Consider the following 18,484-nt stretch of genomic DNA (forward strand, 5'->3'; position numbering starts at 1 on the left):
AAGAAAGCAGTGAGATATGCAACGTCTATGTCTCTGTAAAATGTTCTAGCACGCAAGGCCATGTCGGTCTCTGCGCGACTGTTTTGGTTTCTACATGATTCCATGTGTGTTATTTCATCGTTACGATGTCTTTGCTTTTATTCTACAATGTAGAAAATAGTAAAGATAAAGAAACTTCCGCTTTCCCTTCTCCTCCTCTTGTCACCTGTTCAGGTAAACCTGCACGGTTTCTATGGAGACAGATTGAACACACCATCCTACACTGTCATCACTAGCAGCTGGTTGATTAGTTTGTCCGTTTTGATTGAGATGGTTTTACACCGCGGACCCTAACCCTAAATCCACAACCCGTTTGCTTCACCACTACGACGTTGAAATCGTGTAAATAGTTTTGGGATTTAACACGTCATCTCCCGGTCTACCGAGGCGCTGAACCCGAGCTGTTTAGTCATACAGGGTGTGTCTCTGTTCACTCGCAGCGGACTCGTTTTTCCACTCTTTCTACCGGTTCCTCTCTCTTTCTCGCCCTCTCTTTACTGCGAGCTCCGGTGCAGACCTCCTCCGGTAAGTTTCCACCGCTCGACATCAGATGGTTAGTTGAAGAGTTGTTGACGAGGTTATTCTGCTGAACCAGGTGATGTGTTTAACCTGGACTGTGATTGTAGTTGGGATCATTTATCAACACGGATGTGGAGAGATACAACAGGATTTTAGCAGATCATGGCGAGCTGTGGCTGTTGCAGAAGAGAATACTTTATATTCTCTAACTCAGTCTATTTTATGAATGGAAACACAGATCTGTAGCTATTTTCCACGACTTTAAACGTGGAAAAGTTTTTGAGGCGTTTGAAGCTTTTGGCTTGTAAGTTACTTAGTGATTCTGTTCTGTATTTCTCTTCAGACTGAACGATCTTTCTTCGAATCAAACCAACTATCAGCTATCTATCAGAATGGTAAGTTAACTTCACTAGACAACTTTATAATGCTGTATTATAATGTCCAATTTAACTTCACTAAAAGCCACTTCAGATGAATAAACGGAAATGTCGCTGTCGGGTAAAAGAGAACTGTATGATTCCATTACTATGTTAATGTTTAACTTTCTATCTGTGTCTATAATGGACACCACATCCGCGGCACCGCCCCAGGCAACTGTCTTTAAATAATCATTACACCTTATCCCAGAACAATACACAGTGTAGAACCCAGTATGGAACACATGGGATCTAGAATAGGTTATTCCACTGTATAACTGCAGAACCCAGTATGGAACACATGGGATCTAGAATAGGTTATTCCACTGTATAACTGTAGAACCCAGTATGGAACACATGGGATCTAGAATAGGTTATTCCACTGTACAACTGCAGAACCCAGTATGGAACACATGGGATCTAGAATAGGTTATTCCACTGTACAACTGCAGAACCCAGTATGGAACACATGGGATCTAGAATAGGTTATTCCACTGTATAACTGTAGAACCCAGTATGGAACACATGGGATCTAGAATAGGTTATTCCACTGTACAACTGCAGAACCCAGTATGGAACACATGGGATCTAGAATAGGTTATTCCACTGTATAACTGCAGAAGGAAGGGCGATCATTTGAGACTATACTCCCATATGTGTTTCATTCATCCCGGGTGAGTTTCTCCCAAAACATATGTGTCATGTTTAGCTTTAAAAACATTGTTAATCTTATTGCCTAACACTGAAAAATGGTGTTGATGCTGAAGATACTGGCTCTGTCCCGAATCTCTATACTAGCTTGCTACAATCAATACAAATGTATGAACCCAGCATGCAAAGTGTTGGTCCCGTGTTTCATCAGTTTCTTATTTTCAATGACGGCCTTGTTCAGGGGAACAGTGGGTTAAACTGCCTTGTTCAGGGGAACAGTGGGTTAAACTGCCTCGTTCAGGGGAACAGTGGGTTAAACTGCCTCGTTCAGGGGAACAGTGGGTTAAACTGCCTCGTTCAGGGGAACAGTGGGTTAAACTGCCTCGTTCAGGGGAACAGTGGGTTAAACTGCCTCGTTCAGGGGAACAGTGGGTTAAACTGCCTCGTTCAGGGGAACAGTGGGTTAAACTGCCTTGTTTAGGGGAACAGTGGGTTAAACTGCCTTGTTTAGGGGAACAGTGGGTTAACTGCCTTGTTTAGGGGAACAGTGGGTTAACTGCCTTGTTTAGGGGAACAGTGGGTTAGCTGCCTTGTTTAGGGGAACAGTGGGTTAGCTGCCTTGTTTAGGGGAACAGTGGGTTAACTGCCTTGTTTAGGGGAACAGTGGGTTAACTGCCTTGTTCAGGGGAACAGTGGGTTAACTGCCTTGTTTAGGGGAACAGTGGGTTAACTGCCTTGTTCAGGGGAACAGTGGGTTAACTGCCTTGTTCAGGGGCAGAACGACAGATTTGTACCTTGTCAACTCGGGGACTCGATCTAGCAACCTTTCAGTTACTGGCCCAATGCTCTAACCACTAGGCTACCTGCCTCCTCTAACCACTAGGCTACCTGCCTCCTCTAACCACTAGGCTACCTGCCTCCTCTAACCACTAGGCTACCTGCCTCCTCTAACCACTAGGCTACCTGCCTCATCTAACCACTAGGCTACCTGCCTCCTCTAACCACTAGGCTACCTGCCTCCTCTAACCACTAGGCTACCTGCCTCCTCTAACTACTAGGCTACCTGCCTCCCCTATTTAACCTCTATTTAACTAGGCAAGTCAGTTAATGAACTAATAATTTTTTACAATGTTGGCCTACCAAAAGGCGTCCTGCGGGGACCGGGGCCTGGGATTAAAAACAAAACAACTATTGGACAAAACACGCATCACGACAAGAGAGACACCAGAACACTACACAAAGAGACAACTAGCAAGGCAGCAACACATCACGACACCAGAACACTACACAAAGAGATAACATAGCAAGGCAGCAACACCTGACAACACAACGTTGTAGCAGCACAACACGACAACAACATGGTAGCAGGACAACATGACATCAACATGGTAGCTGCACAACAACACAACATGACGACAATACAACACGACAACAACATGGTAGCAGCACAACACGACGACAACATGATAGCAGCACAACACGACGACAACATGGTAGCAGCACAACACGACGACAACATGGTAGCAGCACAACACGACGACAACATGGTAGCAGCACAACACGACGACAACATGGTAGCAGCACAACACGACATCAACATGGTAGCAGCACAAACCATGGTACAAACATTATCGGGCAGAGACCACAGTACAAAGGACAAGAAGCCACAACTGTCAGTAAGAGGGTCCACGATTGAGTCTTTGAACGAAGCCATGGCTAGACAGTGTACCGTGTGATTACCTCCAGCTCTAAACCCTCAGAGGTAGTAATCACCCCTGTGGGGAGAGGGGCATTCTTCTTACCAAACCACATGACCGTTGTTTTGGAGGTGTTCAGAACAAGGTTAAGGGCAGAGAAAGCTTGTTGGACACAGAGAGCAGTGTTGTAGAGCGTTTAACACAGCATCTGGGGGAATGGTATTTCGATTGATTTCCTTCTATGAACTCTAACTCAGTAAAATCAGTAAAAATAGGTTTTATATGTTCAGTGTACGTACTTAAACAGCAGACTCATTTCAGCGTTTGATCTAGTAAAATTCACAATATTTTCCGAATCACGTGTTTGACAACAGCTGGTAATCAAATAAAGTGATGAGCTGTACAAAACTTAAGGAATGGCTGGAGTGGAATGGCTGGAGTGGAATGGCTGGAGTGGAATGGCTGGAGTGGAATGGCTGGAGTGGAATGGCTGGAGTGGAATGGCTGGAGTCGAATGGCGGGAGTCGACACCATGGGGCATTAGATGACACATTCGGAGTACTATTATATAAATGTCACATACTATGAAACTATACCATGTGTTATTCTAGTATGGGTATTTCTATGTTAAGGGGAAACCCGGCCTGATCAGGATGTGACATCACACTGGGAATATAATGTGTTGTTTGGCCGTTTAACTGTTAAACTCTGCTGCTACAGACATTTGGAAGCCTTTTAATGAAAACCAGCCCTCTTCATTTTTAGAAAACCACAGTGTCTCTGTGTGTGTGGAGCAGAGGGGCTGTATTTGGGGAAGTCAGTATGAGTCATGTGTGTGGGCCTTTCTTCAGACAGGGTGGGTCTCTGCCTCCTCCCCCTCCCTCTCTTCCTCCTCGCTCTCTCTCTTCCTCCTCTCTCTTCCTCCTCTCTTCCTTCTCTCTCTCACTCTCTCGCTCTCTCTCTCAGTACACACACAGGATGGAGTACAAAACTGACAGTGTGGAGCAGTAAACAGTAGATAGTGTGTTTACTGTTCAGGGGTGTAGAGCTGCTGGAGGACTGCCCCCCCCCCTCACTTAGCAGAGGAGTAGTGGCCCCCCCTCACTTAGCAGAGGCGTAGTGGCCCCCCCTCACTTAGCAGGGGCGTAGTGCCCCCCCCCTCACTTAGCAGAAGCGTAGTGCCCCCCCCTCACTTAGCAGGGGCGTAGTGGCCCCCCCTCACTTAGCAGGGGCGTAGTGGCCCCCCCCCTCACTTAGCAGGGGCGTAGTGGCCCCCCCTCACTTAGCAGGGGCGTAGTGGCCCCCCCCCTCACTTAGCAGAAGCGTAGTGGCCCCCCCCCCTCACTTAGCAGGGGCGTAGTGGCCCCCCCTCACTTAGCAGAAGCGTAGTGCCCCCCCCTCACTTAGCAGGGGCGTAGTGGCCCCCCCCTCACTTAGCAGGGGCGTAGTGGCCCCCCCCTCACTTAGCAGGGGCGTAGTGGCCCCCCTCAGTTAGCAGAAGCGTAGTGCCCCCCCCCCTCACTTAGCAGAAGCGTAGTGCCCCCCCCCTCACTTAGCAGGGGCGTAGTGGCCCCTCCTCACTTAGTAGAGGCGTAGTGGCCCCCCCTCACTTAGCAGGGGCGTAGTGGCCCCCCCCTCACTTAGCAGGGGCGTAGTGGCCCCCCCTCACTTAGCAGAGGCGTAGTGGCCCCCCCCTCACTTAGCAGGGGCGTAGTGGCCCCCCCTCACTTAGCAGGGGCGTAGTGGCCCCCCCTCACTTAGCAGAAGCGTAGTGGCCCCCCCTCACTTAGCAGAAGCGTAGTGGCCCCCCCTCACTTAGCAGCGGCGTAGTGGCCCCCCCTCACTTAGCAGCGGCGTAGTGGCCCCCCCTCACTTAGCAGGGGCGTAGTGCCCCCCCCCCTCACTTAGCAGAGGAGTAGTGGCCCCCCCTCACTTAGCAGAGGCGTAGTGGCACCCCCTCACTTAGCAGAAGCGTAGTGGCCCCCCCTCACTTAGCAGAAGCGTAGTGGCCCCCCCTCACTTAGCAGAGGCGTAGTGGCCCCCCCCCCTCACTTAGCAGGGGCGTAGTGGCCCCCCCTCACTTAGCAGGGGCGTAGTGGCCCCCCCTCACTTAGCAGCGGCGTAGTGGCCCCCCCTCACTTAGCAGCGGCGTAGTGGCCCCCCCTCACTTAGCAGCGGCGTAGTGGCCCCCCCTCACTTAGCAGCGGCGTAGTGGCCCCCCTCACTTAGCAGGGGCGTAGTGCCCCCCCCCCTCACTTAGCAGAGGAGTAGTGGCCCCCCCTCACTTAGCAGGTGATGCGGAACGCCACGTGAAGTGTGGCGTTCCGCAGGGCAGCTCTCCTGGCCCTCTACTCTTTTCTATTTTTACTAATGACCTGCCACTGGCATTAAACACAGCATGTGTGTCGATGTATGCTGATGATTCAACCATACACGCATCAGCAACCACAGCTAATGAAGTCACTGAAACCCTTAACAAAGAGTTGCAGTCTGTTTTGGAATGGGTGGCCAGTAATAAACTGGTCCTGAACATCTCTCAAATCATTCTCAAATCATTCCTTAAGTTCTAGACCTACACTTCAACTATGACAGACAAAATTAGAAAAAAAATCCAGAAAATCACATTGTAGGATTTTTTATGAATTTATTTGCAAATTATGGTGGAAAATAAGTATTTGGTCACCTACAAACATGCAAGATTTCTGTCCTCCACTCGTTACCTGTATTAATGGCACCTGTTTGAACTTGTTATCAGTATAAAAGACACCTCTCCACAACCTCAAACAGTCACACTCCAAACTCCACTATGGCCAAGACCAAAGAGCTGTCAAAGGACACCAGAAACAAAATTGTAGACCTGCACCAGGCTGGGAAGACTGAATCTGCAATAGGTAAGCAGCTTGGTTTGAAGAAATCAACTGTGGGAGCAATTATTAGGAAATGGAAGACATACAAGACCACTGATAATCTCCCTCGATCTGGGGCTCCACACAAGATCTCACCCTGTGGGGTCAAGATGATCACAAGAACGGTGAGCAAAAATCCCAGAACCACACGGGGGGACCTAGTGAATGACCTGCAGAGAGCTGGGACCAAAGTAACAAAGCCTACCATCAGTAACACACTACGCCGCCAGGGACTCAAATCCTGCAGTGCCAGACGTGTCCCCCTGCTTAAGCCAGTACATGTCCAGGCCCGTCTGAAGTTTGCTAGAGAGCATTTGGATGATCCAGAAGAAGATTGGGAGAATGTCATATGGTCAGATGAAACCAAAATATAACTTTTTGGTAAAAACTCAACTCGTCGTGTTTGGAGGACAAAGAATGCTGAGTTGCATCCAAAGAACACCATACCTACTGTGAAGCATGGGGGTGGAAACATCATGCTTTGGGGCTGTTTTTCTGCAAAGGAACCAGGACGACTGATCCGTGTAAAGGAAAGAATGAATGGGGCCATGTATCGTGAGATTGAGTGAAAGCCTCCTTCCATCAGCAAGGGCATTGAAGATGAAACGTGGCTGGGTCTTTCAGCATGACAATGATCCCAAACACACCGCCCGGGCAACGAAGGAGTGGCTTTGTAAGAAGCATTTCAAGGTCCTGGAGTGGCCAAGCCAGTCTCCAGATCTCAACCCCATAGAAAATCTTTGGAGGGAGTTGAAAGTCCGTGTTGCCCAGCAACAGCCCCAAAACATCACTGCTCTAGAGGAGGTCTGCATGGAGGAATGGGCCAAAATACCAGCAACAGTGTGTGAAAACCTTGTGAAGACTTACAGAAAACGATTGACCTCTGTCATTGCCAACAAAGGGTATATAACAAAGTATTGAGAGAAACTTTTGTTATTGACCAAATACTTATTTTCCACCATAATTTGAAAATAAATTCATTAAAAATCCTACAATGTGATTTTCTGGATTTTTTTTCTAATTTTGTCTGTCATAGTTGAAGTGTACCTATGATGATAATTACAGGCCTCTCATCTTTTTAAGTGGGAGAACTTGCACAATTGGTGGCTGACTAAATACTTTTTTGCCCCACTGTACATGCATGCATACATACATACATACTTATTTTGCCCCACTGTATGTATGTATGTATGTATGTATGCATGTACAGTGGGGCAAAAAAGTATTTAGTCAGCCACCAATTGTGCAAGTTCGATGGTAGAGGCAGTAGGGATGACCAGGAACGTTCTCTGTTTAGAGAGTCCTCCAGATCAGAGGCAGTAGAGATGACCAGGAACGTTCTCTGTTTAGTGAGTCCTCCAGATCAGAGGCAGTAGGGATGACCAGGGACGTTCTCTGTTTAGTGAGTCCTCCAGATCAGAAGCAGTAGGGATGACCAGGGATGTTCTCTGTTTAGTGAGTCCTCCAGATCAGAGGCAGTAGGGATGACCAGGGATGTTCTCTTGACGAGAGTGAATTAGACCATGTTCTTGTCCTGATAAGCATTCAGAATGTAACTAGTACTTTTGTCTGTCAGGGACAATGGAAGGAGTAAAAAGTATATTATTTTCTTTAGGGATGTAGGAAAGTAAAAGTTGTCAAAAATATAAATAGTACAGATACTCAAATGACTTCAGTACTTTACACCACTGGGTATTTCTGTTTATTTATATTACATTTCCACAAATTCCTAAAAACCTGTTTTTGTTGTTTCATTATGGAGTCCTGTGTGGAGATTTGAATGTCATCCGTTTTAGAATGAGGCTGAAACGTAACAACATGGGAGAAAGTCAAGGGGTCTGAATAGTTTCTGAATGGCCTGGATTATAAACAATATGAACTGGGGCTGTTGTTTTGGTTCCTTCCTGTCTGGCTGCTCTGCACCTCTCCTGTTGGTCTCACTAGCCTCTCCATGACAATCCAATCAGCTGCTGTGTGTGGAGGATGTTGTTTTGGTTCCTTCCTGTCTGTCTGCTCTGCACCTCTCCTGTTGGTCTCACTAGCCTCTCCATTACAATCCAATCAGCTGCTGTGTGTGGAGGATGTTTTTGGGCTCTGACCGACAGATGGACAGACAGAATCCTGGACTCTGTTGTGTTCGCCTCACTCTAGAAACATTCCGTGGTTCCCCTCCCTAAACAACAATGTTCCCAAAACCACCAGCGTCAGCTAACAACACTGACCTTAAACTGCACTACATTGTGTGTGTGTGTATATTGTGTGTGTATATATATATATATATATATATATATAAAAGTATTCCCAGTCGTGTGTGTGTATGATATATGTAAGTATTCCCAGTCATGAGGGGAGGAGCCAGTCGTGTGTGTATTATATATATGATATATGTAAGTATTCCCAGTCATGAGGGGAGGAGCCAGTCATGTGTGTATTGTATATCTGTATTCACAGTCATGTGAAATCCATAGATTAGGACTTAATTTATTTATTTCAATTGACTGATTTCTTTAAATGAACTGCGTCTTTATATTTTTGTTCAGTATACATTACCCACAGTCCTCTCTGGTCTACCCTGATCTACATTACCCACAGTCCTCCTCTGGTCTACCCTGAACTACATTACCCACAGTCCTCTCTGGTCTACCCTGATCTACATTACCCACAGTCCTCTCTGGTCTACCCTGAACTACATTACCCACAGTCCTCCTCTGGTCTACCCTGAACTACATTACCCACAGTCTTCTCTGGTCTACCCTGAACTACATTACCCACAGTCCTCCTCTGGTCTACCCTGAACTACATTACCCACAGTCCTCCTATGTGTCTGTTCTTTGATAGGCTGGTCGAGGCAGTGTGAGAGCCAGTGGAAACTTCAACGCCAACCAAGATGCAGAGACCCTCTACAAGGCCATGAAGGGACTGGGTCAGTGGTGTGTGTGGTCTGAATGTGATGCAAAGTGAGGGAGTAACCATGGCACCAAAGATTTGACTATGGTGTTTGTTGTTGCCATAGGAACCGATGAGGATTCCATCATGAAGTTGTTGACGTCTCGTAGCAACAGCCAGAGACAGCAGATCAAAGCTGCATACAAGACCCTGCATGGCAAGGTCAGAACACAACCACAACCACAATACAACCACAACCACAATACAACCACAACCACAATACAACCACAACCACAATACAACCACAATACAACCACAACTACAACCACAATACAACCACAACCACAATCACAATAAAACCACAACCACAATACAACCACATAACAACCACAATACAACTACAACCACAATACAACCACAATACAACCACAACCACAATACAACCACAACACAACCACAATACAACCACAATACAACCACAACTACAACCACAATACAACCACAATACAACTACAACCACAATACAACTACAACCACAATACAACCACAATACAACTACAACCACAATACAACCACAATACAACTACAACCACAATACAACTACAACCACAATACAACCACAACCACAATACAACCACAATACAACCACAACACAACCACAACCACAATACAACCACAACCACAATACAACCACAACCACAATACAACCACAACCACAATACAACTACAACCACAATACAACCACAATACAACCACAACCACAATACAACCACAACCACAATACAACCACAATACAACTACAACCACAATACAACTACAACCACAATACAACTACAACCACAACCACAACCACAATACAATCACAACCACAATACAACTACAACTACAACCACAATACAACCACAACCACAATACAACCACAATACAACCACAACACAACCACAATACAACCACAACCACAATACAACCACAATACAACCACAATACAACCACAATACAACCACAATACAACCACAATACAACTACAACCACAATACAACTACAACCACAATACAACCACAACCACAACCACAATACAACCACAATACAATCACAACCACAATACAACTACAACCACAATACAACCACAACCACAATACAACCACAATACAACCACAACACAACCACAATACAACCACAACCACAATACAACCACAATACAACCACAATACAACCACAACCACAATACAACCACAATACAACCACAATACAACCGCAACCACAACCACAACCACAATACAACGACAATACAACCACAACCACAATACAACTACAACCACAATACAACCACAACCACAATACAACCACAATACAATCACAACCACAATACAACCACAATACAACTACAACCACAACCACAATACAACCACAATACAACTACAACCACAATACAACCACAACCACAATACAACCACAATACAACCACAACACAACCACAACCACAATACAACCACAATCACAATACAACCACAATACAACCACAATACAACCGCAACCACAATACAACCACAATACAACCACAATACAACCACAACCACAATACAACCACAATACAACCACAATACAACCACAACCACAATACAACCACAATACAACCACAACCACAATACAACCACAATACAACCACAACACAACTAGGGATGGTTAGTCCAATATCTGAACGGACGACAGTCTCTTTGGGGGGGTTTATAATACTATCTGAACAAGGCATTTTTTGTAAATTAAATGAATATCCATGTGACATTGTTACAAGGATATAGCGTTGCATTTCAAATGATTCATTTAATAAAACAACAACAGTTTAATGTAGTTTTTATCAAAAGACCGGTAGCTAACTGGTAGCCTTCACGTGTTGTTTGTGTTGGCCAATCAAAGCTGCAAAGAGGCTCAATGTGTAGCCAGTGGAGTGAGGGTTCACTAATGCAATGCAAGATGGAATAACAAGAGGGAATTAACAGGTAGATAAATGAGGAGTAGACTACAATGAGCAACCAACAGGTAGACTGTTGTATCTGAATGGGTTGTAGGCTACAATGAACAGCCAACAGGTAGACTGTTGTATCTGAATGGGGTTGTAGGCTACAATGAGCAACCAACAGGTAGACTGTTGTATCTGAATGGGGTTGTAGGCTACAATGAGCAACCAACAGGTAGACTGTTGTATCTGAATGGGGTTGTAGGCTACAATGAGCAACCAACAGGTAGACTGTTGTATCTGAATGGGGTTGTAGACTACAATGAGCAACCAACAGGTAGACTGTTGTATCTGAATGGGGTTGTAGGCTACAATGAGCAACCAACATGTAGACTGTTGTATCTGAATGGGGTTGTAGGCTACAATGAGCAACCAACAGGTAGACTGTTGTATCTGAATGGGGTTGTAGACTACAATGAGCAACCAACAGGTAGACTGTTGTATCTGAATGGGGTTGTAGGCTACAATGAGCAACCAACAGGTAGACTGTTGTATCTGAATGGGGTTGTAGGCTACCACGAGCAACAAACAGGTAGACTGTTGTATCTGAATGGGGTTGTAGGCTACAATGAGCAACCAACAGGTAGACTGTTGTATCTGAATGGGGTTGTAGACTACAATGAGCAACCAACAGGTAGACTGTTGTATCTGAATGGGGTTGTAGGCTACAACGAGCAACCAACAGGTAGACTGTTGTATCTGAATGGGGTTGTAGGCTACAACGAGCAACCAACAGGTAGACTGTTTTTATCTGAATGGGGTTGTAGGCTACAATGAGCAACCAACAGGTAGACTGTTGTATCTGAATGGGTTTTCGGGAGAAAGCACAGCATGTGGCCTCAATTAGCTAAAGCTGGCTAGCTTCTCTAGCTTCTCTAGGCTAATCTAGTCAAGGTATGTATTGGCCAATGAGAGGCTTTGAAGCTACAGTTGTAAATATGTATTATTGTTATTATTGTTAATATTATTGTTATTATTAATATTATTACTATTGTTATTATTATTAATATTATTGTTAATATTATTACTAGTGTTATTATTATTGTTATTATTATTATTAATATTATTATTACTATTGTTAATATTATTACTATTGTTATTATTATTACTATTGTTATTATTATTATAAATATTATTACTATTGTTATTATTACTTGTTATTATTATTATTATTATTATTAATATTATTACTATTGTTATTATTATTAATATTATTACTGTTATTATTATTATTATTACTATTGTTATTGTTATTATTATTGTTATTGTTGTTATTGTCTCATTCCCTTGTCTGTTTTTGACCTGTAGGAGCTTAGACCATTAGAATGTCACTGTACCTGTAATGACATCTGTGACCCTGTGCATGTGACTATTAAACTCATTTAATGTAATCTACAACCACAACACAACCATAACACAACCCTCCCTCCATCTTTCTCTCTCTCTCCTCCTCTCTCCTCCTCCCACCTCCCTCCCTCCTCTTCTCTCTCTATCTATCACCCCCCTCTCTCTCTCCCTCCCTCCCTCCTCTCTCCAGGACCTGGTAGGTGATCTGCAGGGTGAACTGGGGGGAACGTTTGAGACTCTGGTAGTGGCTCTAATGACTCCGCCCATCCTCTACGATGTGACATCACTACGGAACGCCATCAAGGTATTTGACCCAGGACTAGTGATGTCATATCCTGTGAGTGACTGTGTGGTGTCATAGTGACTGTGTGTTGATGTCACGGTGTAGGGGGCGGGGACCGATGAGAAGGTGCTGATTGAGATCCTGTCTTCTAGAACGGCCCAGCAGATTAAGGACATCACTGCTGCCTATCGTCAGGGTAACACACAGACACACTGCTGCCTACCGCCAGGGTAACACACACACACACAGACACACAGACACACACACACACACTGACTCACTGATGGTGTCTGTGTGTGTGTCTGTGTGTGTGTGTGTGTGTTCGTGTTCCAGAGTTTGATGCAGACCTAGAGGAGGATGTAACAGGAGACACGTCAGGTCACTTCAGTAGACTGCTGGTCATCCTGCTACAGGTGAGGGGTCAGAGGTCAGGGGAACACAGATCTGGTATATATAGATGTGTGGGACATAGATCTGTACCAGTCAACAGTTTGGACACCTACTCATTCCAGGGTTTTTATTTATTTTTACTATTTTCTACATTGTAGAATAATAGTGAAGACATCAGAACTATGAAATAACACATATGGAATCATGTAGTAACTAAAAACTAAACAAATAAATACATTTGAGATTCTTCAAAGTAGTCACCCTTTGCTTTGATGACAGCTTTGCACACTCCTGGTATTCTCTCAACCAGCTTCACCTGGAATGCTTTTCTAACAGTCTTGAAGGAGTTCCCACATATGCTGAGCACTTGTTGGCTGCTTTTCCTTCACTCTGTGGTCCAATTCATCCCAAACCATATCAATTTAGTTGAGGTTGGGTGATTGTGGAGGCCAGGTCATCTGATGCAGCACTCCATCACTCTCCTTCCTGGTAATATAGACCTTACAACGCCTGGAGGTGTGTTGAGTCATTGTCCTGTTGAAAAACAAATGATAATCCCACTAAGCGCAAACCAGATGGGATGGCGTATTGCTGCAGAATGCTTCGGTAGCCATGCTTGTTAAGTGTGCCTTGAATTCTAAATCAATCACAGACAGTGTCACCAGCAAAGCACTCCCACACCATCACATCACCTCCTCCATGCTTCACGGTGGGAACCCCACACCATCACATCACCTCCTCCATGCTTCACGGTGGGAACCCCATACATCACCTCCTCCATGCTTCACGGTGGGAACCCCACACCATCACATCACCTCCTCCATGCTTCACGGTGGGAACCACGGAGATAATCCGTTCACCTACTCTGCCTCTCACAAAGCGCTTGGATCCAAAAATCTCAAATTTGAACTCCTCAGACCAAAGGACAGATTTCCACCGGTCTAATGTCCACTGCTTGTGTTTCTTGGCCCAAGCAAGTCTCTTCTTCTTATTGGTGTCCTTTAGTAGTGGTTTCTTTGCTGCAATTCGACCATGAAGGTCTGATACACGCAGTCTCCTCTGAACAGTTGATGTTGAGATGTGTCTGTTACTTGAACTCTGTGAAGCATTTATTTGGGCTGCAATCTGAGGCTGGTAACTCTAATGAACTTATCCTCTGCAGCAGAGGTAACTCTGGGTCTTCCTTTCCTGTGGTGGTCCTCATGAGAACCAGTTAACTCTAATGAACTTATCCTCTCCAGCAGAGGTACCTCTGGGTCTTCATTTCCTGTGGTGGTCCTCATGAGAGCCAGTTAACTCTAATGAACTTATCCTCTGCAGCAGAGGTAACTCTGGGTCTTCCTTTCCTGTGGCGCTCCTCATGAGAACCAGTTTCATCAAAGCGCTTGATGGTTTTTGCGACTGAACTTGAAACTTTTGAAGTTCTTGAAATGTTCCGGATTGACTGACCTTCATGTCTTAAAGTAATGATGGACTGACCTTCATGTCTTAAAGTAATGATGGACTGACCTTCATGTCTTAAAGTAATGATGGACTGACCTTCATGTCTTAAAGTAATGATGGACTGACCTTCATGTCTTAAAGTAATGATGGACTGACCTTCATGTCTTAAAGTAATGATGGACTCTCGTTTCTCTTTGCTTATTTGAGCTGTTCTTGCCATAATATGGACTTTTACCAAATAGAGCTATCTTCTGTAAACCACCCCTACCTTGTCAAAACACAACTGATTGACTGAAATGCATTAAGAAGGAAAGAAATACCACAAATTAACTTTTAAGAAGGCACACCTGTTAATTAAAATGCATTCCAGGTGACTACCTCATGAAGCTGGTTGAGAGAATGTCAAGAGTGTGCAAAGCTGTCGAAGGAAAGGGTGTCTACTTTGAAGAATCTCAAATATAAAATATATTTTGATTTGTTTAACACTTTGAATGAGTAAGTATGAGTATCCAAACTTTTGCCTGGTACTGTAGATGTGTAGGACATAGATCTGACATGTGGGATATAGATGTGTGGGACATAGATCTGACAGATGTGCTCTCTCTCCTCTCAGGCCAGCAGACAGCAGGGGGTACAGGAGGGGAACATAGAGGCTGACGCACAGGTAAGAGAGTGTGTGTGTGAGAGAGAGAGAATCACATGTCTATCTCTGAAATATGTGATAGCAATCAGATTTACTTCTCAGTCACAATGACTTCTTTGACTTGTGTTCTGCTCAGGGGTGTGTGACAAAGTGTCTGTGTGTGACGGTTATGTGTGTGTAGAATAACACTCCTCACACAGCCACCCCTTGTGTAAGCGTGTGTGTGTTGGTGTGTGAGAGAGACACAGAAGATGTGTTGATAGTGATACCCAGTGTTGAATGCTGCCATCTAGTGGTCATACTGAGACAGAAGGTATGTTGATAGGTTTCATACCAGTTCAGTAGGACAGTTCAATACAACAGGTTTCTTACCAGTTCAATACAACAGGTTTCTTACCAGTTCAATACAACAGGTTTCTTACCAGTTCAGTAGGACAGTTCAATAAAACAGGTTTCTTACCAGTTCAATACAACAGTCTAAAGGAAAAGTAGGCCTTAGAAAAAGCCTTACATATTTTGGAAGCTATTTTCAGGGCTCTCCAGAGATGTTCCATCGGGTTCAAGTCCGGGCTCTGGCTGGGCCACTCAAGGACATTCAGAGACTTGTCCCGAAGCCACTCCTGCGTTGTCTTGGCTGTGTGCTTAGGGTCGTTGTCCTGTAGGAAGGTGAACCTTCACCCCAGTCTGAGGTCCTGAGTGCTCTGGAGCAGGTTTTCATCAAGGATCTCTGTACTTTGCTCCGTTATTCTTTGCCTCAATCCTGACTAGTCTCCCAGTCCCTGCTGCTGATAACATCCCCACAGCATGATGCTGCCACCACCATGCTTCACCGTAGGGATGGTGCCAGGTTTCCTCCAGACGTGACGCTTGGGACTCAGGCCGAGGAGATCAATCTTGGTTTCATCAGACCAGAGAATCTTGTTTCTCATGGTCTGAGAGTCCTTTACGTGCCTTTTGGCAAACTCCAAGTGGGCTGTCATGCCTTTTACTGGGAGTGGCTTCTGTCTGGCCACTCTACCACGAAGACCTGTAGAGATGGTTGTCCTTCTGGAAGATTCTCTCATCTCCACAGAGGAACTCTGGAGCTCTGTCAGAGTGACCATCATGTGCTTGGTCACCTCCCTGACCAAGGCCCTTCTCCCCTGATAGCTCAGTTTGGCCGGGTGGCCAGCACTAGGAAGAGTCTTTGTGGTTCCAAACTTCTTCCATTTAAAAATGATGGAGGCCACTGTGTTCTTGGGGACCTTCAATGCTGCAGGAATGTTTTGGTACCCTTCCCCAGATCTGTGCCTCGACACAATCCTGTCTCCGATTCCTTCGACCTCATTGCTTGTTTTTTGCTCTGACATGCACTGTCAACTGTGGGACCTTATATAGCAAAGGGTCTGAATACTTATGTAAATAATGTATTTCTGTTTTTTATTTGTAATAAACATTTCTAAACTGTTTTTTCGCTTTGTCATTATGGGGTATTATGATGTCATTATGGGGTATTGTGATGTCATTATGGGGTATTGTGATGTCATCATGGGGTATTGTCTAGATTGCTGATTTTAAAAAAAATGTAATATATTTTAGAATAAGGCTGTAAAGTAACAAAATGTGTAAAAGTCAAGGGGTCTGAATACTTTCCGAAGGCACTGTATATCTTGATTAGATAATTATTCAGCCCCCTGAGATAATTATTCAGCCCCACCTGTTAGAAACACCTTTGGCAGCAAATACAGTTGTTAATATTTCTGGGTACAACTCACACCTGAGTAAGGGATTGTACAATATTTGCCCAGTTATTCTTTAAAAAAATAATTCAAGCACTGACAAGTTGGTTGTTGATTATTGCTAGACAATCATTTCCAAGTCTTGCCATAGACTTACTTTGGATTGAAACTCTAACTAGGCCACTCCGGAACATTCACTGTCTTCTTGGTAAGCATCTCCAGTGTAGATTTGGCCTTGTGTTTTAGGTTATTGTCCTGCTGAAAGGTGAATTAATGTCCGAGTGTCTGTTGGAAAGCTGAACTGAACCAGGTTTTCCTCAAGGATTTTGCCTGTGCTTAGCTGTATTCCATTTATTTTTTATCCTAAAAACTCCCCAGTCTTTGCCGATGACAAGCAGACCCTTAACATGATGCAGCCACCACCATGCTTGGAAATATGAAGAGTGGTACTCAGTGATGTGTTGTGTTGCTTTTGCCCCAAACATACACTTTGTATTCATGACAAAGTTAATTTCTTTGTGAATTGTATTGCAGTTTTACTTAAGTGCCTTGTTGCAAACAGGACGCATGTTTTGCAGTATTTTTATTCTGTACAGACCTCCTCCTTTTCACTCCGTCATTTAGGTTAGTATTGTGGAGTAACTACAATGTTGTTGATCCATCCTCAGTTTTCTCCCATCACAGCCATTAAACTCTGTAACTGTTTTAAAGTCACCATTGGCCTCATGGTTAAATCTCTGAGAGGTTTCCTTCCTCTCCGGCAACTGAGTTAGGAAGGACGCCTGTATCTTCGTAGTGACTGGGTGTATTAATACACCACCCAAAGTGTAATTAATAAATTCACCAGGCTCAAAGGTATTTTCAGCATCTGCCTTTTTAAAAACATTTTTACCCATCTACCAATAGGAGCCCTTCTTTGCAAGGCAGTGGAAAACCTCTCTGGTTTTTGTGGTTGAATCCTTGAAATGATCTACTTGCTTGAGGGACCTTACAATTATCTGTATGTGTGGAGATGAGGCAGTCATTAAAATAGCATGTTAAACACTATTATTGCACACAGAATGAGTCCATGACACTTATCATGTGATGTTATATATATTTTTGCTCCTGAACTTATTTAGGAGTTGAATACTTATTGACAATTTTTTCAGTTTTTCATTTATGATTAATTTCCAAAAAATGTTCTGCATAAACAAAATTCTACTTTGACATTATGGGGTAATGTGAGAACTGGGTTTTTAAACTAACAGTTTATTTAGAGACCAAACATTTGTGATTGTGACAACAACAGCTGTAGAGCTTCATACAGCATGTCAGTTCTTTGACTCTGTGTGTGTGTGTGTGTAGACTTTGTTCACTGCAGGAGAGAAGAATTATGGGACCGACGAAGACCAGTTCATCACCATCCTGGGGAACAGGAGCGCTGAACACCTGAGGAGAGGTAGGAGGGGTGGGGGGTGAACACCTGAGGAGAGGGGGGGGGGCTGAACACCTGAGGAGAGGGGGGGGGGGTGGACACCTGAGGAGGGGGG

General features: G+C 44.5%; 1 protein-coding gene across 1 annotated transcript in view; it reads left to right on the forward strand.

The window, feature by feature from the left end:
- Positions 1 to 311: 311 nt before the first annotated feature.
- LOC139419357 (annexin A6-like) overlaps positions 312 to 18,484 on the forward strand; it is a 50,802-nt gene continuing 32,629 nt past the window's right edge. The window contains exons 1-9 of the mRNA XM_071169297.1: positions 312 to 564; positions 902 to 953; positions 9,067 to 9,151; positions 9,242 to 9,336; positions 12,666 to 12,779; positions 12,864 to 12,954; positions 13,092 to 13,171; positions 15,205 to 15,255; positions 18,300 to 18,393. Of these exons, the coding sequence (XP_071025398.1) occupies positions 951 to 953; positions 9,067 to 9,151; positions 9,242 to 9,336; positions 12,666 to 12,779; positions 12,864 to 12,954; positions 13,092 to 13,171; positions 15,205 to 15,255; positions 18,300 to 18,393 (613 nt within the window). The 5' untranslated portion in view covers positions 312 to 564; positions 902 to 950. The remainder of the gene's footprint in view (positions 565 to 901; positions 954 to 9,066; positions 9,152 to 9,241; positions 9,337 to 12,665; positions 12,780 to 12,863; positions 12,955 to 13,091; positions 13,172 to 15,204; positions 15,256 to 18,299; positions 18,394 to 18,484) is intronic.

The sequence above is a fragment of the Oncorhynchus clarkii genome, chromosome 10 (assembly GCF_045791955.1).
Source record: "Oncorhynchus clarkii lewisi isolate Uvic-CL-2024 chromosome 10, UVic_Ocla_1.0, whole genome shotgun sequence".
Lineage (NCBI taxonomy): Eukaryota > Metazoa > Chordata > Actinopteri > Salmoniformes > Salmonidae > Oncorhynchus > Oncorhynchus clarkii.